The following is a 12,570-nucleotide window of genomic DNA, read 5'->3' as shown; positions in this document are numbered from 1 at the left end:
TTCATTGTTAGTATTTTCTTGTGGGAAGTTACATTCTAATTCTAGCAATGTTTGCTTAAAGAAAAATAATGTAAGAATTCCTGTTTGCATTAGATATGTTTATGATAAGATGGTTAAAAGAGGATAAGGTATCATTGTGTATCTTTGACATGTTTAGGCACCAAGCACTCAAAATATTTTTCAGTCTATCTGTCCTTCTCAAAATAGTGTCCCCATTCTTATCCCCGCGTCTGTTGGTGCATATATCCCCTTTGTCAGCTTTTCATTCATTCAATCCGTATGTCTTAACCATTTCATCGCACCCTCGTCAGGTCTTTCAATCACACTCTCCTTATTACCACAACTTTCTCCTACCCTTTTATTGCTTACTTGGTCAAGCCTCCTCATACCATATATTGCCCTCAGTCATTTCATTTCCAATACACCCACTCTCCTTGCATCCATACAACTATACTTTCAAACAAGCCAATTTTTGCCTTTCCATATATCAGTCTCTTTCCACACATTCCTCATTGCTCCCAGAATCATTGTTTCCTCAAGTACCCTATGACTAGCATCCACTTGCATGGCTCCATTTGCAGCCATGTCCACTCGTAGGCATCTGAGACATGTCACTTTCTCTAGATTTTTTTCTATTCAAACTTGCACCCCACCTAACCCATCCCTCTGTTCTTCTAAACCTAATAACCTTGCTTTTATTCACATTTACGTAACATTTGTTTGTATTTGTAACAGTGATCACGTATGAAAGTTATCAGCACTCTACTTTTACAGGAGGAGAGTCTATCGTTTGTAGGGGGTGCATGGAGTCAAGTCCCTTTCTGTATTAGTGGCTGCCTTCCTTTATTATTTTCAAACTTCCTGAGACACGTTCAAGACAATCATTTAATTCATAACCATTCAAGAACTTGGAAACAAAGCAAGGTCAGAGTTGATAACCAGTCATGGGATTGGATGGATTTGCTGAATCATCTGCTGTTTTGTCTTCATTCAAGAAAATTTTATTGAAGTGGGAGAAACACTGCAGTACTCTGCAGTCCCTTGCTAATCAGATACAGGGAATAGAGAGGTAAATATCATAGAAGTATGGATGCTATGTTCCAGATTTGTTGAAGCAGTTGCTATATTCTGTTCCATATGGCTTTCAAATATGCTAATGCACTTTTACATACTTATTGAGTTTATTACTAACTGGTTTTTCTGTAACAAAAGATGTATTTTTTTCTCTCTCTTACTCAACACAGAAAGAAAGTTTGGTCACATAGCTGCATCAGTTACAAGAATAGACCCAATAAGTGGTATTTTAATGTTCAGATGCATTGAATAAGAATTGTTTCATTCTCAAGCCATAGTTTAATGTGTTTATCAAGGGTTCTTTTATATGTACATATTGCTGATTCTGGTCAGTAAACGTATGTCTCATCAGTGTCTATCATATTTGATTAACTACCTGGACAACTCTCAGGACGTGAGTGATTGATTAGTCACATTTTCTCTTGGAACGCTAGCTTAATATGATATCATAGGAAGAGATCTCCATCATTTGTTTTAACTTTAGGTACTGAAAATGCATTTTAAGGTTAGTGAGTGTATGTTCTGCCTCGACATCTTTCAAGTAATAGAGACATAGGTGTCATCCCACCTTCCCTGTTGCTTTTCTCTTCCTTCAGATTTATATGTAATCTTAGGTGAGCTTCCTCCAGGCAAAGGATAGAGTTAGCAGTTAAGAAAGCCAATATTATAAAACTTATCACAACCCTTCATATTTGTGTTTAGAACTTCAAAATGACAACTTCTAGCTACATCCAGGATTTTTTTTTTTCTTTCTATCAAAATTCAGCCTCAGATGTACCAATCTAACTCAATTTAATTATTATAGTTCTTAGAATCACTTTGGGACAACCTTTTATGGGTGTCTGTGCATTTCAACCAGACTTGGCAGTCTCTCTTGAATGATGTGGTTGAGCTTTGGCTCAGGTGAACGTAATTGCTTTTATTTTTATTTTATTTATTTTGCTTTGTCGCTGTCTCCCGCGTTAGCAGGGTAGCGCAAGGAAACAGACGAAAGAATGGCCCAACCCGCCCACATACACATGTGTATACATACACGTCCACACACGTAAATATACATACCTATACATCTCAGTGTACACTATATACACACAGACATATACATATATACACATGTACATAATTCATACTGTCTGCCTTTATTTGTTCCCATCGCCACCTCGCCGCACATGGAATAACAACCCCCTCCCCCCTCATGTGTGCGAGGTAGCGCTAGGAAAGACACCAAAGGCCCCATTCGTTCACACTCAGTCTCTAGCTGTCATGTAATAATGCACCGAAACCACAGCTCCCTTTCCACATCTAGGCCCCACGCACTTTCCATGGTTTACCCCAGACGCTTCGCATGCCCTGGTTCAATCCATTGACAGCACGTCGACCCTGGTATACCACATCATTCCAATTCACTCTGTTCCTTGCACACCTTTCACCCTCCTGCATGTTTTATTTATTGCATTTATTATTGCATCTTTAGAAACAAACACTGCTGATTTACAGATCATTCTTGGGCTTATTATGGTGTATATATCTCATTCCATTATTTCTGAAACATAGCACTCCCTGTCTGTTTTTTCTTTATGTGTAAGATTTTTAACATGAAATAAAAAATTATATAAGAAATGCAACATTTGCTGTACTTGCTTATCATGGACATGAACTCTGGCATTTTCATTTCTGGTTACATTAGCGAGGAATAGATTCAGATGCTGTGAAAGAAGGAATTATGATGATGTAATGGCAGCCTCTCATAGGTTGCCTTATCACAGGACCAGGAAGTTGAACTAGTGCACATCTCATAGAATGCTGATTTTCACTTTTTGATGAGAAAAATCTTAAGCCTAAGTGGATATTTCATTTTTACAGTAGATTGTTGTTATTTTTTTTATATTCAGTCCTTCCTAGGGGGAAATTTCAGGGAATAATAGGGGCCTGAATGACTTGCTAATGGGGCTGCATATCTGACATTCAGGTTTGATTTCCGGTCGTATTTAAATTATTTTGCTCCATACCAGTAGATCTGTCTTTGTATTTTCTTTTATCTCATTATCATGTACATATAGTGGATCATTTGAATGTATGCATCTCATGAGGATTACTTTTGAAAACTAGAGTCCCTAGCTCCAATCCCAGAAGCTGGCAGAGTTGTAAGAATGCCATATTCTTTGTTCATTTTTTAATCAGTTTTATTATATTATATTTCAGGTGTGAAAAGGATATCATCAGCTTACGAGAAGAAACATTTCGTGCTGTTCATATCACCATTCAGTCGAAGATAATGGAGGAATTACATAACCTTTCTCAAGATTTGTAAGTATATGTGTATTTATCTGAATATTTTCTCCATATTTATGCCTCTCCCTTTGTGAAGATTGGACTCATTTGAACTTCCTACACAGACAGGTCTTTACATATCTGTATAGTCCTCCATGACTTATGCCAGTTCTTCCTCATCCTTTCCTTACACATAGGCCTCCTTGTACGCCATGATTCATTTCTCTTACATTTTCTTTTTTTTTTTCATTTTAATGTTTTTCATTTCAATTTCTGTAAATTATTCTTTGTTCCAGTTTGAGGTTGCATTGTGAGTGAAAAGTCACTTTTAGTGAGCCTGTATCATTGGGAGTACAGTCTTGTTAGATATCTTTCCACTTCAGTATGTCTGTATTCCCCTGCCATTGGAATTAGTGCAGCCTTGGGCTGCAAAAGCCTTTAGAAAAAGGTCTTAGGTAACACCAGGACTCTTTCATAGTTTGGATACTTGGGGTGATTATAAATAAAAGGAAATATGCTCAGGTATTTCTCCCAGGGGTCTCTTTTATCTTTGATGAAGCTCCCATGCCACTCAGGAAGGTGGCCACATTCACTGGGTTGGACCATTTGTCTGTGTATCTATATCTCCGATGTCTGTTTCATTCTGGAACTCCCTCAAGATGGTGGTCAAGGCAGTAGAGTTCCCTTAACTTGTGAACTCCAGTGCCGTCTGTTATCCTTTAAAGCCTCACCCTTTACAGGCCACTGGCAGAAGGCAACTCTAATGCAGTGTTTGCAGAGGCTCATAGCTGATATTCGTAATGACTACATCTACCTAATGTTCCTACCTCCTACTACTACCTTATGTTCCTGCCTAAATGTTTCTTCCTAGTACCTCTAACTATCACTCATACCATTTTGCCAAGAGGTAGGGCTAGCGCATAGTGCTCACCACAGGAAAATCTAGAGTAACAAAGAATGAACTATGTGAATTAAGTATTGTCAAGTGTTATGTGTGACAAAGAGATATTGTATGTTTGTGGACAGAATGCCAGTAGTCCACTTGTGAGTGAGGCAGAGATAAAAGACAACTCCCTGGGTTAGCCACTGAAATGCTGGTACACGATACATCTGACACTAACCCTCCCAGTACCCTGGCAGTTAGTACTGTAGTAAACCTTCCTGGTCATTGGCTGTTTACCAGCCAATACCACACATACACCTTTCTCTTGACCCAATGCTAATTTCTTTTTTACATCTCCCGGTCACTTGAATCTTGATGAAGAGAGGGATACTGTAAATGGTGTTGGGAATGGATGACGGCATGCAAGTATGAATAGGTACATGTGCATGTGTATATACAGATGCTCCCCAACATACGTTCGAGTTCCCATCTGACTGACTGGTCTGGAGTATGTCAGCATGGCATGTAGAATTCATATACCTGCACAGCATTCTTTTGTCCTACTCAGGTTCTATCATGATTATCTCGTTTTTTATCAACTAGCTTTATTATATGATTCTATGGTTTCTTTTTACCTTTTATTTAAGATTCTTTAGTTCATATTTCATCATTTTTATTCTTATATTTTTTTCCTGTCTTGTATACAGATGGTCGAAAGTCACATAGGTCGTAAGCACAGGTGTACATACACATACACAGACATATACATATATACACATGTACATATTTGTACTTGCTTCCCTTCATCCATTCCCATTGCTACCCCACCCCTCAGGAAACAACATCACCACCCCCTGCTTCAACTAGGTAGTGCCAGGAAAACAGACATATATATCCCTGGGGATATGGGAGAAAGAATACTTCCCATGTATTCCCTGCGTGTCATAGAAGGCGACTAAAAGGGGAGGGAGTGGGGGGACTGGAAATCCTCCCCTCTCGTTTTTTACTTTTCCAAAAAATGGAAAGGAGAAGGGGGCCAAGTGAGGATATTTCACCTAAGGCTCAGTCCTCTGTTCTTGACACTACCTTGCAAGTGAAGGAAATGGCAAATGTGTATGAAAAAAGAATTGAATATATTATATATTTATATGTTTTTTATCGTACTTGATTGCTGTTTCCCATGTCAGTGAGGTAACGCAAGGAAAATAAACAAAGGCCCAACCATACACATTCATATACATAAACGCCCATACACACACATATACATACATTTAGATTTCAACCTATACATACATGTACATACACAGACATATACATATATGTATGTGTACATATTAATACTTGCTGCCTTCATCCATTTCTGTCGCCATCCCGCCACACACGAAATAGCATACCCCACAGCGAACAACAACTGACTCACTTCCCAGGCCCTCTCATCCCCAACAGACTGCATACTCACCCCTCTCTTCAAAACTCTTGCATGTACCTCCCTAACTACCCCATCCATAAACAAATTAAACAACCATGGGAACATCACACACCTCTGCTGCAGACTGACATTCACTGGAAACCAATCACTCTCCTCTCTTTCTACTTGTATACATACCTTACATCCTTGGTAAAAACTTTTCTCTGCTGCTAGTAACTTGCCTCCCACACCATATACTCTTAAAACCTTCCGCAAAGCATCTCTGTCAACCCTCTTATATGCCTTCTCCAGATCCATAAATGCTACATATAAATATGCCTGTTTTTTAAGTATTTCACCTATACATTCTTCAAAGCAAGCACCTGATCCACACATCCTCTGCTACCTCTGAAACCATGCTGCTCTTACCCATTCTGATGCTCTGTGCCTGCCTTCACCCTCTCAGTCGATACCCTCCCATGTAATTTCCCTGGAATACTCAACAAACGTATGCCTCTGTAGTTTGAACACTCACATTTATCCCCTTTGCCTTTGTAAAATGGCTCTATGCATGCATTCTGCCAATCCTCAGGCACTTCACCATTGTCCATACATACATTGAATATCCTTACCAACCAATCAACAACACAGTCACTCCCTTTTTGATAAATTCCACTGTGATACCATCCAAACCCGCTGCCTTACCAGATTTCATCTGCAAAGCTTTCACTACCTCTTCTTTCTTTACCTAACCATTCTCCCTGACCCTTTCACTTTGCACACCTTCCTGACCAAAACACCATATATCTGCCACTCTATCATCAAACACATTCATCAGACCTTCAAAATACTCACTCCATCTCCTGCTCACTTCATCGCTACCTGTTATAACTTCTCTAGTTGGAGTTCATACAATTTTATTTAACATGTAATTTTCCTATAAAAGCCTTATAAGCTGAAGTTGCACTTTTCATCTTTTATAGTTTAAGGAATATGTTGAATGTTAATTCATTCATCTCAGCCTTAACAAAGTTATTATCACTGCTGTGATTTTACTCCATCAACAGAATGGCTATGGAGGTGGAGCATGCATCCTTGATCTCTATCCACAGCAAAATATTGGCACAGTGCCAACATTTTCTTGAGCAGAAAGACGAGCATGCAGAAGAATTTCAGCAGCTGCGAACAGTTGACTCCATCTGTAACCATATGGCTGTTTTGATAGCCATGAAGAAAATTCCTCTGGTTAAGGCAGCACCAGATGATTTCCGATCTCTGCAAGAATTCAAACAGATAAATCTGTCAACAAAATCCCTAGAGACCGAGTTAGAGAGAGTATCATATTTATTAGAAAACTGATTCTTTTTCATACATATTTGCCATTTTCCGCATCAGCAAGGTAGCATCAAGAACAGAGGATTGAGCCTTGGAGGGAAAATCCTCACTTGGCCCCCTTCTCTGTTCCTTCTTTTGGAATAGTAAAAACTTAGGGGGGGAGGATTTCCAGCCCCCTGCTCTCACCTGTTTTAGTTGTCTTTTTTGACATGCAGAGAATACATGGGAAGTATTCTTTCTTCCCTATCCCTAGTGATATCCATCTTTATCATGTTTGCCTTTTTCTGCATTTAAAGTAGAACTTCCCATGCATAACCTTCTTGAACATTTTGGTTGTGGACAACCTGTTCACTCACATGTGTTTAAGACAATAACATCAAGTGAAACATAATATGCAGCAACTTGCATGTTGATTTGGCTATTACATGAGTGAAGCATTTAAATTTTTTTGACACAAAGAAATGTGAATGTATGAAAAAGTTTATCAGGAATGATACATATGAAAGAAAGATAAAAAGGAAGCATGTACATAGTAACTGAGAGCTCAACATATGGTAAAAGAGAGGGGCAGAGGGAAGAAATAGTGTGAAATGGTAACATTATCGGAGGTTCTAGATTACTAAGCAGGAAAAATTCAATTGAATTACTTTTTCTCCCACTGAGTAACACTTCATCAGTGAAAAGTTTTTCACGAAGTCATTGTTTTTCTTATTGTTCATATTGATCTCTAAGAAATGGATGGATGGTTATCAGTTATCACTAGACTGTTTAGATATTTTATTTGTATATGAATGCTGGAGAAGTGAACGTGTTCCTAGTCATACTTGTTAAGATTAGATTTTATGATGAATGAAATTGAAGTCTTCACACTATTCTACGTTTTCGTAAAAGCTCGTCGTTTGCAATTAAAAATGGGAGTTTTCACATTTTCAAATACTCTTTAAAAGAAAGATTTAATGGTGTACATATGTATGTCATCACTTTGTGCAATTCATATGTTTTGAGATTATAATTGAATGATTAAGGTTACTTATTGCATTGATAAACTTCTCTGAGAGGTATGGCAGGATAGAAGATTGAGGAAAATAAAGGGGGATTCTTATTAACTGATATCAACATGGTAGTTACGGAAGTATATTTACTACATATTTTTGTTCATAGCACGGGCATCTTTTGCCATATTTCAACAGAGCTGTACATGCAGCACAGCTCCCTGCTAAATGCATGACTTTAAATGTCAAAACCTACCAACATTTCTCAAGATATTTGTTGAGGAATTTTTCATTTTGATTTGGCTGTCATGTCAATGTGTGATTGTACTGAGACATTAATGTGTAAAAAAAGATTATCTAAGCAAATTTATATGAGAAGATTTCTCAAAAGTGCTTGTGCATGAATGGTACTTTGAAAATATTTACTGCATAATATGGAAAGTGGATATTCTTTTTTCTCATTCTCTTTTAAGAGACCAGTAACCAGCTTGATAAAGCAAATTATGTAAGTTTGCATAGAGAAACTAAGACTTATACTTCAAAGCAAACACCAGTATGAAGTGTATATTGCTGAAAATGGAAAGTGAAATTCGAAGGAGATTTGTGGATATGCAAGGTGAAAAAGAGTCTTCACCCAGTCAGTTGGCCCATTTATAACTGAAAATGATTTGGTTCACAACAACAAAGATGTGGCAGAGATTTTATATATACAGTATATGTATATATTTTTTTGGCATCTTTGTCTACAGTGGAAGATACTGCTCATGTTCCAATCCAGCTCCAGTACGAAGAACAGAAAACATTGTGCGACACGTGGACATAAGTGTTAAAGATATAGTATCAGCACTATATGAAATAAAGGGAGATAGAACAGAATTCCTAGTTAAGATTTATCTGAGGACAGTGAAAGAAGCAAAAAATGAGATAGTTAAACCCTTGACTTGTTCTCTTTGATAAATCACTTACTATGGGGAAAGCACCAGAGGAATGGAAGCTTTCTAATATAACACTTACTTTCAAAAAAAGGTAATATATCAATGCCTGGAAATTATTGTCCAGTCAGCTTAACGTCTGTAGTTGGTAAATTTATGGAAACCATCATTTAGGATAAGATTGTAAACCATTCAGAGGACCACCACTTAATGACTCGCAACATGGTTTTCAATGAAATTGTTCATGTCTGACGAATCTGCTTGATTTCTTTAATGATAGTATCAGCTGACACCACATGAGTAACATCAAACATGCAGTGGTCCATTACACAACTAGAACAATGGCTCACACAGAGCAGAATGACTGCATATCCATAAAATTCTTCAATCACTCTTTTAACCTGAGACAGACATGAATTCAGCCCATGCATCTCAGTCACCTTAAATGGACAGTCACTCCTACTGAACAAAACACCAACCATTCTAGGCATCACATACGATACACAGTACATGCACTCATGTTCCAATCCAGCTCCAGTAACTGGTACCAGACTTAGACAGGCAGAAGAATCCCTCAACATCCCACACAAGCAGTTCATATGTTATGGAAACCTAATATGCAGAATTCTACGGCAGATGTTCTGAGATTGATACATGGTCTTTTTGACTTTAGTTAGGAGTTGATTGGGACCTAAAGTGTGAAGAGCACACATCATTCTGTTCTGAGTTTAGGGAAAATATCATGATTGGGATAAACATAGCGAGAGAGTGTTGAATTAAATGAAGGACGAGTGCTGAGATGATTATGGGAAGGAAAAATGAGAGGGTACTTAAGCAAAGTATGAGTTCCTGCTATTAGAACCAAGGAAACTAAATATACAATACAAGGATAAAAGATGTGATATGCATGAGGTGTTTAGTCAGTGGGCATTTAGGTATATGGAGGTATCATGCTGTGTAAAAGGAATCTGCAAATGGCACATTTGAACAGTGGAGACTGGTTTAATGTATATATAAAGCTTTGCAATATATTTGTTTACTTAGAATGGTTTCATATTATCAGTGTCTTTACAGACGCTTTTACTCTACTTATAATTCTTAAGGTGTGTGAATTTATTGTTGCTGGATATGATTAACGCAACTGTTGTTTCTGCACCAATCATTTTATCATCAAGAATCTTCTGAGAATATGGCTAAATGTTGGCTTTCCCCACTTGATTAGAAGTATTTAAGCCTTATGAAAATTCATCATAAATTGTATAGCTTTCGATTGATTTGATTTAATTACATAATCCTAGGACCTCTTTTACAGAGCTGCTGCAGCTTCAAGGGTGGACTCCTTTGGAATGAGAATTTTTTTTGGCGAGATTGTACTCCTTTTTATTCATTGACAATGATAGTCTTGCTAAGGAGATTTTTCACTTGTGGCTTAACCACATGTAGGTGGAAATGGGTAATTCTGTTTTCCAGAGGTGTGATATTATGTATTATGTTAAAGTCTGGATGATGGGTATTAAAGACACTCTCATGGTTAGAACTCAACTGTGTTTTGAACAAAACTAATAGAATTTCCAGAGGAACAGTGGTGAAGGTTTGCAATGCCACATAAGAGCTCATTTCAGTATAGATACAATGAAATGTTGGTTACGTAATGCCACATGTGAGTAAGCTGAGGTATAGATCCAGTGAAATGGTAGTAGACAAATTCCAAAATGAAAACAAAAAGATAGAAAGGCATCATACCACCTTAGTAGTATTTTGCATTCATACTCATTATACTGTACCATAAGTGGATTCAAGTATATGGCTGGGCAAGGTTGCCAGTACGTTAGTTGCTGTATGTGTGCAGGATGGGTCAGCATCATGTTAGAGATTTTTAGACTAAGCAATTCCTCCTTGCCTTGAAGGTTGCCATACCAGTATATGTGGGATATGATATAAAGGATTTTAAGGAACAAGTATACAGTTATGAAACAATGTCATACTATAAAGTTAAGATACATGTGGACTAGAATGTATCACTTGTAGAATAAGTTTGGAGAATGCTAGACTGAAAAAGTAAAGTACAGATATGATAGAATGTTCTACATTATTTTGATATAGTTCTAATGAATACGACAATGATTTAACTTCAATTTTTCATACACAGGCTTTATTGAGTACTCACTATTTAGTAAGTGATATCTGTGTATGACAAATTGGTATGCTTGTGAAAAATTTTTGAGAGAAATATGCGTCAGATTGGTTAGTGGGACTATTTGATATTGCTTTTGCATGTTTTGGGATATAATTATATTTATTTCAATTGTAGATACAAAATGTATGTTTTGAATTGGTGATTTAAGATAGTGGTTAGGAAGGCTTTCATTTATTGTACAGTGCAGTGCATATGAGGAAAATATTTATCCAAAATGTAACTGTATTTCTCTGCACTGAGTACTATTTCATTATTGTTATATTAGTCTAGTTCTTTCATGTTCATCATGAGATCATAATTCCAGTGGAACGCTTGTGCCTTGTAATGGATGAACTGTGCTTCAAGATATTTTTCATTATACAAGCAAGATGTATTTTGATTTTATTTTCTTCCTGTGGGAGTTCAGATTTTTTAGTGCCATGATTGAAAACAATTAAACTTTCCACAAAAAGGACGAGTTATTAATTTAACTCTTTAGCTGCTAATTATGGCTAAATTTGTGATACTCATTATTTTTCTCCACAAAATATGAATACAGTCCACAGATGTCAGTAAACAGTTTGTACACTCAGTTTAAAAAAGTATCTTGCCCTTTTTGTGTGAAACAATATGATACATCAGATGAAAGATTTTAAGAAATGTTCATTCATCTGGTTTCATATTGATAGCCTTGCATTCATGATATTATAATATGATGTAAGGAGCATATCTTGTCATTTGCCACAGTAGATGTTATATTGATTTCATGTATCAGTGGAAATAACTATAAGTTGGACTTCCATAGTTATTAGGAAATTTGTTGGGCATTCATGTTTACTAACCCTACTGAGACAACATAAGTTGTGTTGATCTTTTTAGGAATTCTTCAGGACCCATCCGTGAACATACTTTTTTACCAAGTGTACATTTCATGTAGATCACCGAACCTACCCATCAAGGGAATGGTGCCAAGGTCCCATGTGATGATGCCCCCAATTAGTGGGTGGCTGAGACTTCATGCATAGACAATATCTTAGTCATCTGATAGTGGCTGCCCCCTTAGTGATTATTATATCCTTTTTTCTCTATTTTTCTCTATTGAAGGAATAGTGGTTCCAACAATGTTATATGGTTGCAAGGCGTGGCCTGTAGATAGGGTTGTGCGGAGGAGGGTGGATGTGTTTGAAATGAGATGTTTGAGGACAATATGTGTGAGGTGGTTTGATCGAGTAGGTAATGAAAGGATGAGAGATGTGTGGTAATAGAAAGTGTGGCTGAGAGAGCAGAAGAGGGTGTATTGAAATGGTTTGGTCACATGGAGAGAATGAGTGAGTAAAGATTGACAAAGAGGATATATGTGTCAGAGGTGGAGGGAACGAGAAGAAGTGGGAGACCAAATTGGTGGTGGAAGGATGGAGTGAAAAAGATTTTGAGCAGTTGGGGCCTGAACATGCAGGAGGATGAAAGGCATGCAAGGAATAGAGTGAATTGGAACGATGTGG

At 37.3% G+C, this 12,570-nt stretch overlaps 1 protein-coding gene across 6 annotated transcripts in view; it reads left to right on the top strand.

Moving 5' to 3' along the window:
- The window catches only part of sav (scaffold protein salvador), a 1,023,444-nt gene extending 1,011,982 nt beyond the window's left edge, over positions 1-11,462 (top strand). For 5 of the 6 annotated variants that reach the window (XM_071685935.1, XM_071685938.1, XM_071685934.1 and 2 more), the window contains one exon: positions 775-942. In XM_071685935.1, the coding sequence (XP_071542036.1) occupies positions 775-796 (22 nt within the window). In that variant the 3' untranslated portion in view covers positions 797-942. Of the gene's footprint in view, positions 1-774; positions 1,070-3,273; positions 3,379-10,204 lie in introns of those variants that run through there. The other variant, XR_011715577.1, reaches the window with a different exon arrangement.
- The last annotated feature ends 1,108 nt before the right edge of the window (positions 11,463-12,570 follow it).

This window comes from Panulirus ornatus, chromosome 41 (genome assembly GCF_036320965.1).
Source record: "Panulirus ornatus isolate Po-2019 chromosome 41, ASM3632096v1, whole genome shotgun sequence".
NCBI classification, from domain to species: Eukaryota; Metazoa; Arthropoda; class Malacostraca; order Decapoda; family Palinuridae; genus Panulirus; species Panulirus ornatus.
Note: the sequence above shows the minus strand (reverse complement) of the source record. Positions and strands in the feature narration are given on the sequence as shown.